This window comes from Dendropsophus ebraccatus, chromosome 12 (genome assembly GCF_027789765.1).
Source record: "Dendropsophus ebraccatus isolate aDenEbr1 chromosome 12, aDenEbr1.pat, whole genome shotgun sequence".
NCBI lineage: Eukaryota > Metazoa > Chordata > Amphibia > Anura > Hylidae > Dendropsophus > Dendropsophus ebraccatus.
The window spans coordinates 86,751,317-86,766,465 of record NC_091465.1 but is presented as its reverse complement, the minus strand read 5'-3'; the positions used below and the strand labels follow the sequence as shown (position 1 = coordinate 86,766,465).

Here is a 15,149-nt window from a genome sequence, read left to right as displayed (position 1 = left end):
TGGGCATGCTGTGTGGATGCAGTGTCCTTGGATGCTGTGTGGGCATGCAGTGTGGGGATGCAGTGTCCTTGGATGCTGTGTGGGCATGCTGTGTGGGGATGCAGTGTCCTTGGATGCTGTGTGGGTATGCTGTGTCTGGTATGCTGTGTCCGGGCACGCTGTGTGGTCATGCAGTGTGGGCATGCTGTGTGGGGATGCAGTGTCCTTGGATGCTGTGTGGGCATGCTGTGTGGGGATGCAGTGTCCTTGGATGCTGTGTGGGCATGCAGTGTGGGGATGCAGTGTCCTTGGATGCTGTGTGGGCATGCTGTGTGGGGATGCAGTGTCCTTGGATGCTGTGTGGGTATGCTGTGTCCGGGCACGCTGTGTGGTCATGCAGTGTGGGCATGCTGTGTGGGGATGCAGTGTCCTTGGATGCTGTGTGGGCATGCTGTGTGGGGATGCAGTGTCCTTGGATGCTGTGTGGGCATGCTGTGTCTGGTATGCTGTGTCCGGGCACGCTGTGTGGTCATGCGGTATGGGTATGCTGTGTCCAAGGATGCTGTGTCCGGGCACGCTGTGTGGTCATGCAGTGTGGGGATGCTGTGTCCAAGGATGCTGTGTCCGGGTACGCTGTGTGGTCATGCAGTGTGGGTATGCTGTGTCCAAGGATGCTGTGTCCGGGCACGCTGTGTGGTCATGCAGTGTGGGTATGCTGTGTCCAGGCACGCTGTGTCCGAGGATGCTGTGTCCGGGCACGCTGTGTGGTCATGCAGTGTGGGTATGCTGTGTCCAGGGATGCTGTGTCCGATGATGCTGTGTCCGGGGATGCTGTGTCCGAGGATGCTGGGTCTGGTACGCTGTGTCCGGGGATGCTGTGTCCGAGGATGCTGGGTCTGGTACGCTGTGTCCGGGCACACTGTGTGGTCATGCAGTGTGGGGATGCTGTGTCCGAGGATGCTGTGTCCAGGGATGCTGTGTCCTGGGATGCTGTGTGGCCATGCTGTGTCCAGGCTTGCCGTGACTGAGGATGTTGTATGGGGATGCTGTATTCGGGGATGCTGGGAGTCGTAGTTTTGCAACATGTGGAGAACTACAGGTTGGTGAACAGTGCTTTACAGTGTGATCCAATCCTTGTTTCTGGACACAGCCACCATGCTTTACACTGCAGGCTTCATCCAGAGGAATGAAGAACACAGCAAACTCGGAAATAGGATGTATGGCGGAACCCTGGGGGGTAACACTGGTGGGCTATAGTAGTGAGACCGAGACCTAATGCTTCTCTAAGCTCACCGATACCTATTACTTGATACCCTGTAACAAATAATTCCCACAACTGTGATAAGTATAAGGTCAGGACGCTAATCACAGGAATGAAGATATACAAGCATGGGATGCTACAGCTTGTTGGGGGTCCCGATCCTCCTCTGTATTACAGTGACCAGCAGTGTCTTGTGTCCGTCCATCATCCCCCCGGGAGCTTCAGGTGTTGAGGTGACACTTTCCCGACCCCCCCAGTCTCTGGCTGCTTCATTTCGGGTTTGCGAGGTTCTCGATCGCTTTCCTCATCTGAAATAAGACACAATTACCATCCCTGAATCCATAGGGGGCGCTGTGGACTCCACTATAACCAGGGGTAAGGAAGGGGGCAGCAGTCTATGGGGAGGGGGGCAGGTACTGACCACACAGAGGCCACCTACCTCATTCCGGGTGACACAGCCGACAATCTTTCCGAACTCTGTGACAAAGGCGTGCTGGAGATTGAGCAGCACAAAGAGGTGATGAGCCTGAGGCGGAGAGATGATGAGAGTTATACTGCTCATAGACACTGACATCTGAGCATGAAGGATCTACCACAGACTACGGCCAGAGAGGGTGTTGTAGTCCAGGAGGGGTCTGACCCATCCTCCAGGTGACCAGGGCCAGACTGGGACACAAAATCAGCCCTGGCTCACAAACTACCCCACCAGCCCACATAACAACATTAGAATGCTGACATACACTCACTGGCCACTTTATTAGGTACACCTGTCCAACTGCACGTTACCACTTAATTTCTAATCAGCCAATCACATGGCGGCAAATCAGTGCATTTAGGCATGTAGACATGGTCAAGACAATCTCCTGCAGTTCAAACCGAGCATCAGTATGGGGAAGAAAGGTGATTTGAGGCCTTTGAACGTGGCATGGTTGTTGGTGCCAGAAGGGCTGGTCTGAGTATTTCAGAAACTGCTGATCTACTGGGATTTTCACGCACAACCATCTCCAGGGTTTACAGAGAATGGTCCGAAAAAGAAAAAACATCCAGTGAGCGGCAGTTCTGTGGGCGGAAATGCCTTGTTGATGCCAGAGGTCAGAGGAGAATGGGCAGACTGGTTCCAGCTGATAGAAAGGCAACAGTGACTCAAATAGCCAACCGTTACACCCAAGGTAGGCAGAAGAGCATCTCTGAACGCACAGTACGGCCAACTCTGAGGCAGATGGGCTACAGCAGCAGAAGACCACACCGGGTGCCACTCCGCTCAGCTAAGAACAGGAAACTGAGGCTACAATTTGCACAAGCTCATCAAAATTGGACAGTAGAAGATTGGAAAACGTTGCCTGGTCTGATGAGTCTCGATTTCTGCTTGAACATGACAATGAGGTCACTGTACTCCAATGGCCTCCACAGTCACCAGATCTCAATCCAATAGAGCATCTTTGGGATGTGGTGGAACGGGAGATTCGCATCATGGATGTGCAGCCGACAAATCTGCGGCAACTGTGTGATGCCATCATGTCAATATGGACCAAAATCTCTGAGGAAGCTTCCAGCACCTTGTTGTATCTATGCCACAAAGAATTGAGGCAGTTCTGAAGGCAAAAGGGGGTCCAACCCGTTACTAGCATGGTGTACCTAATAAAGTGGCCGGTGAGTGTAGAATGCTGACATAGAATGTGGGTTTAGAATGTAGACATAGAATGTGGGCTTAGAATGTAGGCTTAGAATGTAGACATAGAATGTGGGCTTAGAATGTAGACATAGAATGTGGACATAGAATGTAGACATAGAATGTGGGCTTAGAATGTAGACATAGAATGTGGGTTTAGAATGTAGACATAGAATGTGGGCTTAGAATGTAGGCTTAGAATGTAGACATAGAATGTGGGCTTAGAATGTAGACATAGAATGTGGACATAGAATGTAGACATAGAATGTAGACATAGAATGTGGGCTTAGAATGTAGACATAGAATGTGGACATAGAATGTAGACATAGAATGTGGGCTTAGAATGTGGCCTTAGAATGTAGGTTTAGAATGCTGACATAGAATGTAGGTTTAGAATGCTGACATAGAATGTGGGCTTAGAATGCTGACATAGAATGTGGGCTTAGAATGTAGACATTAGCTGGATTACCCTCCGAGATTGCTGCTCTTAATGTGTCTGTATAGTTTTTGCCATGAATTACGCAACATACAACCACAATACTTTGGAAGAAGAAGGAGAGTGGCCCACTGCCAGATGTCCAGTCCGGCCCTGCAGGTGACAGATTGTACAGGTTCATTGTCTGACGTCAGATCCTCACCTCATGTAAAGACGTCCATGATGACAGCTGGAAGGTGACCGGGTCAATGGAGCAGCCATCACTGAGGCTTCCAGCACACGAAGACTACAGGACACATATCAACAATGGATTATTACATCATCATCATCATCTGGTCACAGATAAAGCTGCAGCTACAGCTCCGCTGATTCCCTGTTTAGGCTGCAGGACTACACCTCACTGCTGCCCCCTGCTGGTCCGGTATGAGCTCAGGCATCTCTCTGATGTCCTCTGCTGATTGCCTGTTAGCTCGCAGGCTGTAGGATGCCACCTCACTGCTGCCCTCTGCTGGATCAGTGTCAGTATGAGCTCAGGCATCCCTATGATGTCCTCTGCTGATTGCCTGTTAGCTCTCAGGCTGTAGGATGCCACCTCACTGCTGCCCTCTGCTGGATCAGTGTCAGTATGAGCTCAGGCATCCCTATGATGTCCTCTGCTTATTCCCTGTTACTTCTCAGGCTTCAGGATGTCCCCTCACTGCTGCCCTCTGCTGGATCAGTGTCAGTATGCGTTTAAGAGCTAATGATCCGTATGATACCTTAAGATCCCTATGATGTCCGCTGCTGATTGCCCATTAGCTCTTAGGCTGCAGGATGTCCCCTCACTGCTGCCCCCTGCTGGATCAGTGTCTGTACAATGTCTGGGCTGCTAAATACAATGATCCCTGCCATGTCTTCTTACCTTGTGCTCCAGAACTCTGGGCTGGTTGGACTCGTGCGTCTCCAGAAAACTGATCAGGTGACTTCTCTTCACTGTGCCGACCAGGACACGAGCCTCTGTGGGGGAAGGGAACACTCACAATATTCACATCTACACAAGACACCCAAGAAAATTCTGCAGCTATGGAAAAACTACAGCTCCCAGCATGCACTGAGGACCCGCGTCTGTCACACTATGATGGGAGCTGTAGCTTTCCACAAGCTGACAACATTGGGGACCGCTGCTCTACATCGTATAGTATAGTGTGTCAGACTGGAAAGAATACACTACTTCCTGCAGGACATACAACAGCTGATAAGTACTGAAAGACTGCAAATTTTATAATAAAAGTAAATTACAAATCTATATAACTTTCTGACACCAGTTGATTTGAAAGAGAAAAAGTTTTGGTGCACTACCCCTTTTAATGTCTCTACTGCTTTGCTGTAGCTCCTGCATTCCATTCCTGAAGCAGGCAGATCAGGATGAGCAGAGGCCTAGTACCTGTATTGTCCACCACTGGGAACTCTGCGTCATCCGAAGACGTAACAACCTGGAGAACCTGGTCAAAGGTGGCGTCCCGGGGCAGCACCTCGATGTCTGTCTTCATATACTCCTTGGTCTTCACCTTGTAGGAGCTGCAGAGGCCGAACAGGGACAGGACGTTACATTGCAGTGTGATGGCCGTTCACCGCCGGAGGGGGGGGGGGACTCCGTCTTACTTTATCTGACGGCTGCGGATCCGTGGCAGGTACGGCAGCTTCTTCACAATGATGGTGCCATCGTAGAAGGATGGCTGGAACTTCTGCGCGATGGCATTGGCGACAAGAACCGACAAGATGACTGGAAGGATGTGCGCTATCTGACCAGTGGCCTCAAACGCAAGCAGCGCCGTAGAGAGGGTGTGCGTCACGGCCCCCGAATATGCTGCCGCCCCTAACAACAGAGACCCCATAGTTTCATGTAATATTACAGGATAATAGCCAAATCACAACATGCACTGCAGGACAGGTGCGAGGCACAGACAGGAAACTAGCAGAATCGTGATTGCAGCTCTGGATGTATTAGAGTATAAACGTCATACATTGACTCACCTGCCAGGGCGTATCCTCCAGGGATGATGGGGTTAACTATGCCATCAGAGGCGATACCCTGCGGGAATATATACGCTACTGTCTCACCCACCAGACGTCCAATGGCGGCCCCTGTGGATGATGGGAGCACACAGAGGCATGATGGGCCTTATCCTGCTTACTTACGTATCATTCTGTAATGGTGCTCACCATATATAAAGACTGGCATGAAGTACCCGGCGGGTAAGGGCAGCGTGGTGGCGAGGATGAACATCCAGAACTGGAAAAGAGACAAAACAAACTTCACTGACTGATGTCAGAGCAGCGTAGCCCCGCCCCCGAGGAGACGGAAGGCTATTATCTGATATATGACTGGATAGGATAGAGATGTCCGCTTGATGATGTCATGGAGGACGGACACAGCGGCTCACCTTCATGATGAGGAAGAACGCCAGCGTGCCGAAGATGGAGATTTGTGGGTTGGCCCATTCCATCCACAGGTTATTGGGGTCCACTTTGATGGGACTTGGCTCGGACATATTCTGGGCGAGCGTCCACCACGTCCGGTTATCAAAGAGAGAAACAAGAAGTTCCTTCATGGAGAGCTGCAGATGGCGGCATAAACCAAAAAGGCGCAAAACAAAGAGAAAAAAAAAATTAATGGCAGGTGTGCAGGACCCCCCATAGATTCCCAGGAGCCCACTCACTAGGACCCCCCATAGATCCCAGGAGCCCACTCACTAGGACCCCCCATAGATCCCAGGAGCCCACTCACCAGGACCCCCCATAGATCCCAGGAGCCCACTCACCAGGACCCCCCATAGATCCCCAGGAGCCCACTCACCAGGACCCCCCATAGATCCCCAGGAGCCCACTCACCAGGACCCCCCATAGATCCCAGGAGCCCACTCACCAGGACCCCCCATAGATCCCCAGGAGCCCACTCACCAGGACCCCCCATAGATCCCCAGGAGCCCACTCACCAGCACCCCCCATAGATCCCAGAAGCACACTCACAAGAACCCTCATATATCCTCGGAATCCCTCTCACTATGACCCCCATAGATCCCCAGGAGCTCACTCACCAGGACCCCCCATAGATCCCAAAAGCCCACTCACCAGGACCCCCCATAGATCCCAGGAGCCCACTCACCAGGACCCCCATAGATCCCAGAAGCCCACTCACTAGAACCCTCATATATCCTCAGAATCCCTCTCACTAGGACCCCCCCCATAGATCCCCAGGACCCCACTCCTCACTTAAACCCCCTATAGATCCCCAGAAGCCCACTCACTAAGACCCCCCCCCCATAGATCCCCAGAAGCCCACTCACCAGGACCCCTCATAGATCCCCAGAAGCCCACTCACCAGGACCCCCCATAGATCCCCAGGAGCCCACTCACCAGGACCCCCATAGATCCCCAGGAGCCCACTCACCAGGACCCCCCATAGATCCCCAGGAGCCCACTCACCAGCACCCCCCATAGATCCCAGGAGCCCACTCACCAGGACCCCCCATAGATCCCAGGAGCCCACTCACCAGGACCCCCCATAGATCCCCAGGAGCCCACTCACCAGCACCCCCCATAGATCCCAGAAGCACACTCACAAGAACCCTCATATATCCTCGGAATCCCTCTCACTATGACCCCCATAGATCCCCAGGAGCCCACTCACCAGAACCCCCCATAGATCCCAAAAGCCCACTCACCAGGACCCCCCATAGATCCCAGGAGCCCACTCACCAGGACCCCCCATAGATCCCAGAAGCCCACTCACTAGAACTCTCATATATCCTCGGAATCCCTCTCACTATGACCCCCCATAGATCCCCAGGAGCCCACTCAGTAGGATCCCCCATAGATTCCAAGGAGCCCACTCCTCACTATGACCCCCCAATAGATGCCCAAGAGCCCACTCACTAAGACCCTCCATAGATCCCCAGGAGCCCACTCACCAGGACCCCACCCCCCCCATAGATCCCCAGGACCCCACTCCTCACTTAAACCCCCTCACAAGAACTCACCAGGACCCCCCATAGATCCCAGAAGCCCACTCCTCACTATGACCCCCCAATAGATGCCCAAGAGCCCACTCACTAAGACCCTCCATAGATCCCCAGGAGCCCACTCACCAGGACCCCCCCCCCCCCCATAGATCCCCAGGAGCCCACTCACTAGGACCCCCATAGATCCCCAGAATCCCTCTCACCAGGACCTCCTATAGATCCCCAGGGGCCCACTCACTATGAAGCCCCATAGATTCCCAGGAGCCCACTCAGTAGGACCCCCATAGATCCCCAGAATCCCTCCCACCAGGACCACCCATAGACCCCCAGGATCCCTTCCACTAGGACCCCCCATAGATCCCCTATACCCCTCCAACTAGGACCCCCATAGATCCCTAGGACCCTTCCCACTTGGACTCCCTATAGATCCCTAGTAGCCCTGCTGCTAGGACCCCCCCCCCCCATAAATCCCCTGTACCCCTCCCTACCACTAGGACCCCACATAGATCCGGAGGACCCCTCCAACTAGGACCCTCCATAAATTCCCAGGACTCCTTCCACTGGTACCCTAATATAGATCCATAAGACCTCCTCCCGCTAGTACCCCTATAGATCACAGCCCCCTCCACACAACCTCTGTAGGTCATCACCCTTCCCCAAAGATCACAGACAATTGATGGTCAGTCTATTATATATCATAGATTCATCTTATTTATAGTCCCTGCACCCTGCAATTCCCGGCTCTGCCACAGGGGGCGCTTATAACTGAAGAATAGAATGTGAATACTGACCCGTGATGCCAGGAACTGCCCGAGGAAATCTGGAAACGTTATAGTCGCAATGAGGAGTGCCAGCAAGGCTGAATACACGGGTTTACTAGGAGGGGAAGACAGGGAACATCTCAGCTGATAACCCCCTTGTGGTGTGCTGCATTGTAATGTCACTTCAGCTGATAACCCCCTGGTGGTGTGCCGCACTGTGATGTCACTTCAGCTGATAACCCCCTGGTGGTGTGCTGTACTGTGATGTCACTTCAGCTGATAACCCCCTGGTGGTGTGCCGCACTGTGATGTCACTTCAGCTGATAACCCCCTGGTGGTGTGCCGCACTGTGATGTCACTTCAGCTGATAACCCCCTGGTGGTGTGCTGTACTGTGATGTCACTTCAGCTGATAACCCCCTGGTGGTGTGCCGCACTGTGATGTCACTTCAGCTGATAACCCCCTTGGTGGTGTGCGGCACTGTGATGTCACTTCAGCTGATAACTCCCTGGTGGTGTGCCGCACTGTGATGTCACTTCAGCTGATAACCCCCTGGTGGTGTGCCGCACTGTGATGTCACTTCCTATCCGGTACTTACTCATTTGCCAATAACTTGACGGTGTACGGATTCCTTCTGACGTAACCCAGCAGCCAACGTTGGCAGAACAAGTAGGCACAGCTCACCGTCCCACAGATCACCCTGGGGTGTAAGCAGAGATTAGCGCCCCGTTATGGACTCCCACCCCACTACACCTGCCAACAATTCACTAAACTGTGTCCTAAGTGACACCATCTCAGCCCCTCCTCACCCCAGGATCATGTAGAAGAAGGTCTCCGGGAGGTCAAATGGGAAGGTAATCTTAAAGTTAGTTTTGAAGATTGCAGAGATCGTCTCTAGGAGGAGAGAAACACTCATGTTATACTCTACTCACAGTCTCTACTATCCCTACACTCTACTCACAGTCTCTACTAACCCTACACTCTACTCACAGTCTCTACTAACCCTACACTCTACTCACAGTCTCTACTAACCCTACACTCTACTCACAGTCTCTACTAACCCTACACTGTACTCACAGTCCCCACTATCCCTACACTCTACTCACAGTCTCTACTAACCCTACACTCTACTCACAGTCCCCACTATCCCTACACTCTACTCACAGTCTCTACTAACCCTACACTCTACTAACCCTACACTCTACTCACAGTCTCTACTATCCCTACACTCTACTAACCCTACACTCCACTCATAGTCTCTACTATCCTTACACTCTACTCACAGTCTCTACTATCCCTACACTCTACTCACAGTCCCCACTATCCCTACACTCTACTCACAGTCTCTACTATCCCTACACTCTACTCACAGTCCCCACTATCCCTACACTCTACTCACAGTCTCTACTATCCCTACACTCTACTCAGTCTCTACTATTCCTACACTCTACTCACAGTCTCTACTATCCCTACACTGTACTCACAGTCTCTACTATCCCTACACTCTACTCACAGTCTCTACTATCCCTACACTCTACTCAGTCTCTACTATTCCTACACTCTACTCACAGTCTCTACTATCCCTACACTCTACTCACAGTCCCCACTATCCCTACACTCTACTCACAGTCTCTACTATCCCTACACTCTACTCACAGTCCCCACTATCCCTACACTCTACTCACAGTCTCTACTATCCCTACACTCTACTCACAGTCCCCACTATCCCTACACTCTACTCACAGTCTCTACTAACCCTACACTCTACTAACCCTACACTCTACTCACAGTCTCTACTATCCCTACACTCTACTCACAGTCTCTACTAACCCTACACTCTACTCACAGTCCCCACTATCCCTACACTCTACTCACAGTCTCTACTAACCCTACACTCTACTAACCCTACACTCTACTCACAGTCTCTACTATCCCTACACTCTACTCACAGTCTCTACTAACCCTACACTCTACTCACAGTCCCCACTATCCCTACACTCTACTCACAGTCTCTACTATCCCTACACTCTACTCACAGTCCCCACTATCCCTACACTCTACTCACAGTCTCTACTAACCCTACACTCTACTCACAGTCCCCACTATCCCTACACTCTACTCACAGTCTCTACTATCCCTACACTCTACTCACAGTCTCTACTAACCCTACACTCTACTCACAGTCCCCACTATCCCTACACTCTACTCACAGTCTCTACTAACCCTACACTCTACTCACAGTCTCTACTAACCCTACACTCTACTCACAGTCTCTACTATCCCTACACCCTACTCACAGTCTCTACTAACCCTACACTCTACTCACAGTCCCCACTATCCCTACACTCTACTCACAGTCTCTACTATCCCTACACTCTACTCACAGTCTCTACTAACCCTACACTCTACTCACAGTCCCCACTATCCCTACACTCTACTCACAGTCTCTACTAACCCTACACTCTACTCACAGTCTCTACTAACCCTACACTCTACTCACAGTCTCTACTATCCCTACACTCTACTCACAGTCTCTACTAACCCTACACTGTACTCACAGTCTCTACTAACCCTACACTCTACTCACAGTCTCTACTAACCCCACACTCCACTCATAGTCTCTACTAACCCTACACTCTACTCACAGTCCCCACTATCCCTACACTCTACTCACAGTCTCTACTAACCCTACACTGTACTCACAGTCTCTACTAACCCTACACTCTACTCACAGTCTCTACTAACCCCACACTCCACTCATAGTCTCTACTAACCCTACACTCTACTCACAGTCTCTACTAACCCTACACTCTACTCACAGTCTCTACTAACCCTACACTCTACTCACAGTCCCCACTATCCCTACACTCTACTCACAGTCTCTACTAACCCTACACTCTACTAACCCTACACTCTACTCACAGTCTCTACTATCCCTACACTCTACTCACAGTCTCTACTAACCCTACACTCTACTCACAGTCCCCACTATCCCTACACTCTACTCACAGTCTCTACTATCCCTACAGTCTACTCACAGTCCCCACTATCCCTACACTCTACTCACAGTCTCTACTAACCCTACACTCTACTAACCCTACACTCTACTCACAGTCTCTACTATCCCTACACTCTACTCACAGTCTCTACTAACCCTACACTGTACTCACAGTCTCTACTATCCCTACACTCTACTCGCAGTCCCCACTATCCCTACACTCTACTCACAGTCTCTACTAACCCTACACTCTACTCACAGTCTCTACTAACCCTACACTCTACTCACAGTCTCTACTAACCCTACACTCTACTCACAGTCCCCACTATCCCTACACTCTACTCACAGTCTCTACTAACCCTACACTCTACTCACAGTCTCTACTAACCCTACACTCTACTCACAGTCTCTACTATCCCTACACTCTACTCACAGTCTCTACTAACCCTACACTGTACTCACAGTCTCTACTAACCCTACACTCTACTCACAGTCTCTACTAACCCCACACTCCACTCATAGTCTCTACTAACCCTACACTCTACTCACAGTCCCCACTATCCCTACACTCTACTCACAGTCTCTACTAACCCTACACTGTACTCACAGTCTCTACTAACCCTACACTCTACTCACAGTCTCTACTAACCCCACACTCCACTCATAGTCTCTACTAACCCTACACTCTACTAACAGTCTCTACTAACCCTACACTCTACTCACAGTCTCTACTATCCCTACACTCTACTCACAGTCTCTACTATCCCTACACTCTACTCACAGTCTCTACTATTCCTACACTCTACTCACAGTCCCCACTATCCCTACACTCTACTCACAGTCCCCACTATCCCTACACTCTACTCACAGTCTCTACTATCCCTACACTCTACTCACAGTCTCTACTATTCCTACACTCTACTCACAGTCTCTACTATCCCTACACTCTACTCACAGTCCTCACTATCCCTACACTCTACTCACAGTCTCTACTATCCCTACACTCTACTCATAGTCTCTACTATGCCTACACTCTACTCACAGTCTCTACTATCCCTACACTCTACTATCCCTACACTCTACTCACAGTCTCTACTAACCCTACACTCTACTCACAGTCTCTACTATCCCTACACTCTACTCACAGTCTCTACTAACCCTACACTGTACTCACAGTCTCTACTATCCCTACACTCTACTCACAGTCTCTATTAACCCCATAATTTACTCACAGTCTCTACTAACCCCATACTTTACTCACAGTCTCTATATTGTTACTATTGACCTCCCCCTTCCTCTGGCGCCATTTTCTGGATACACATACGGTATATACAGTCAGTCTTGCTCTTACCCTGCTCGCTGTTGAATACGGCTAAGAGACGGAACATGAACGCTCCACACGTGGCAGCAAAGAATCCGCGCCAATAATTACGTACAGCGAAATGTGATGACATGACCTCCACGCTGAAGAGCACGCCTGCGGAGATCACATGTTACTCATCCAATCAACCAATCTAACATAAGCCAAGAAAATGCGAGATCACCTACCGCTAATCGGTGCGCCAAACACGGTGGAGACACCGACCGCGGCAGCTGCCACCAGCATCTCGTGCTCCTTACTCTTGTTCTGTGGAGGTTATAGGGTATTATAGATCAGGAGTAAATCCGTATATCATCCGCTTACTCTCTCGGGACCCCCGGAGACCACCATGTCGGCTGACCCCATAATAATGGACATTGTGGCATTTCGATTTCTGACTATTGTCGGTTTATGGTGATACAGACCTCATAGTGTCCGGTGACTGAGCTCCTCATCCGTCCCAGGTATGCAGCAATCATACTGGACAAATGGACAAAGGGGCCCTGGAACGACAGGAAGGGACCACCCTAGTACAGGACATCCATGGCTGCCACCATTAACCCTATCACTCCATGACACCATGGACCAAGCACTCACCACTTTACCCAGGAACATGGTGCTGCCCGCGGACAGGGTACAGGTCAGACCCACCACCTTGGCCCCAAAGTTCTTAATGGTTAAATACTCCTCCAGGATGACCCCGGTGAGGATCGTCTTCAGTTCTGGGATTCCTGAGCCTGTAGGTGAAGAGAGACATGGAGGAGACACAGAGCATGGCATGGTGGGCGAAGGTCCCGCTGGTCTCAGGGAGGGCCGAAACCGGACACAGGGTGGAGGAGCCCCCCTGTATACCCCCAATGTTAAATATATTGGTCTTGGAGCTGCTGCCCTGACTGTGGGGTATTGGGGATGGTGCCCTGACTGTGGGGTATTGGGGATGGTGCCCTGACTGTGGGGTATTGGGGATGGAGCCCTGACTGTGGGGTATTGGGGATGGTGCCGATTGTGGGGTATTGGGGGTGCTGCCCTGACTGTGGGGTATTGGGGATGCTGCCCTGACTGTGGGGTATTGGGGATGGTGCCCTGACTGTGGGGTATTGGGGATGGTTCCCTGACTGTGGGGTATTGGGGATGGTGCCCTCGCCGTGGGGTATTGGGGATGGAGCCCTGACTGTGGGGTATTGGGGATGGAGCCCTGACTGTGGGGTATTGGGGATGGTGCCCTGATTGTGGGGTATTGGGGATGGTGCCCTGATTGTGGGGTATTGGGGATGGAGCCCTGACTGTGGGGTATTGGTGATGGTGCCCTGATTGTGGGGTATTGGGGGCGCTGCCCTGAATGTGGGGTATTGGGGATGGTGCCCTGACTGTGGGGTATTGGGGATGGTGCACTGACTCTGGGGTATTGGGGATGGTGCCCTGACTGTGGGGTATTGAGGATAGAGCCCTGATTGTGGGATATTGGGGATGGAGCCCTGACTGTGGGGTATTGGGGATGGTGCCCTGATTGTGGGGTATTGGGGGTGCTGCCCTGACTGTGGGGTATTGGGGATGGTGCCCTGACTCTGGGGTATTGGGGCAGCTGGCCTGACTGTGGGGTATTGGGGCAGCTGCCCTGACTGTGGGGTATTGGGGGTGCTGCCCTGACTGTGGGGTATTGGGGATGGTGCCCTGACTGTGGGGTATTGGGGATGGTGCCCTGACTGTGGGGTATTGGGGATGGAGCCCTGACTGTGGGGTATTGGGGATGGTGCCCTGACTGTGGGGTATTGGGGATGGTGCCCTGACTGTGGGGTATTGGGGATGGAGCCCTGACTGTGGGGTATTGGGGATGGTGCCCTGACTCTGGGGTATTGGGGATGGTGCCCTGACTCTGGGGTATTAGGGATGGTGCCCTGACTCTGGGGTATTGGGGCAGCTGCCCTGACTGTGGGGTATTGGGGCAGCTGCCCTGACTGTGGGGTATTGGGGCAGCTGCCCTGACTGTGGGGTATTGGGGGTACTGCCCTGACTGTGGGGTATTGGGGATGGTGCCCTGACTGTGGGGTATTGGGGATGGTGCCCTGACTGTGGGGTATTGGGGATGGAGCCCTGACTGTGGGGTATTGGGGATGGTGCCCTGACTGTGGGGTATTGGGGATGGTGCCCTGACTGTGGGGTATTGGGGATGGAGCCCTGACTGTGGGGTATTGGGGATGGTGCCCTGACTCTGGGGTATTGGGGATGGTGCCCTGACTCTGGGGTATTAGGGATGGTGCCCTGACTCTGGGGTATTGGGGCAGCTGCCCTGACTGTGGGGTATTGGGGCAGCTGCCCTGACTGTGGGGTATTGGGGCAGCTGCCCTGACTGTGGGGTATTGGGGGTACTGCCCTGACTGTGGGGTATTGGGGATGGTGCCCTGACTGTGGGGTATTGGGGATGGTGCCCTGACTGTGGGGTATTGGGGATGGAGCCCTGACTGTGGGGTATTGGGGATGGTGCCCTGACTGTGGGGTACTGGGGATGGTGCCCTGACTGTGGGGTATTGGGGATGGTGCCCTGACTGTGGGGTATTGGGGATGGTGCCCTGACTGTGGGGTATTGGGGATGGTGCCCTGACTGTGGGGTATTGGGGATGGAGCCCTGACTGTGGGGTATTGGGAATGTTGCCCTGACTGTGGGGTATTGGGGCCACTGCCCTGAC

The 15,149-nt window shown here is 52.1% G+C and overlaps 1 protein-coding gene across 6 annotated transcripts in view; it reads right to left on the bottom strand.

Moving 5' to 3' along the window:
• Positions 1–1,217: 1,217 nt before the first annotated feature.
• Positions 1,218–15,149, bottom strand: part of LOC138768843 (chloride channel protein ClC-Kb-like) — a 28,123-nt gene continuing 14,191 nt past the window's right edge. For all 6 annotated transcript variants that reach the window (XM_069946807.1, XM_069946808.1, XM_069946803.1 and 3 more), the window contains 16 exons: positions 13,063–13,202; positions 12,891–12,968; positions 12,654–12,732; positions 12,457–12,582; positions 8,917–9,001; positions 8,706–8,807; positions 8,138–8,222; positions 5,769–5,942; positions 5,548–5,617; positions 5,359–5,469; positions 4,987–5,200; positions 4,769–4,902; positions 4,247–4,341; positions 3,548–3,631; positions 1,680–1,766; positions 1,218–1,548 (listed from right to left, as the gene is read on the bottom strand). In XM_069946807.1, coding sequence (XP_069802908.1) covers positions 1,510–1,548; positions 1,680–1,766; positions 3,548–3,631; positions 4,247–4,341; positions 4,769–4,902; positions 4,987–5,200; positions 5,359–5,469; positions 5,548–5,617; positions 5,769–5,942; positions 8,138–8,222; positions 8,706–8,807; positions 8,917–9,001; positions 12,457–12,582; positions 12,654–12,732; positions 12,891–12,968; positions 13,063–13,202 — 1,703 coding nt within the window. In that variant the 3' untranslated portion in view covers positions 1,218–1,509. The remainder of the gene's footprint in view (positions 1,549–1,679; positions 1,767–3,547; positions 3,632–4,246; positions 4,342–4,768; positions 4,903–4,986; positions 5,201–5,358; positions 5,470–5,547; positions 5,618–5,768; positions 5,943–8,137; positions 8,223–8,705; positions 8,808–8,916; positions 9,002–12,456; positions 12,583–12,653; positions 12,733–12,890; positions 12,969–13,062; positions 13,203–15,149) is intronic.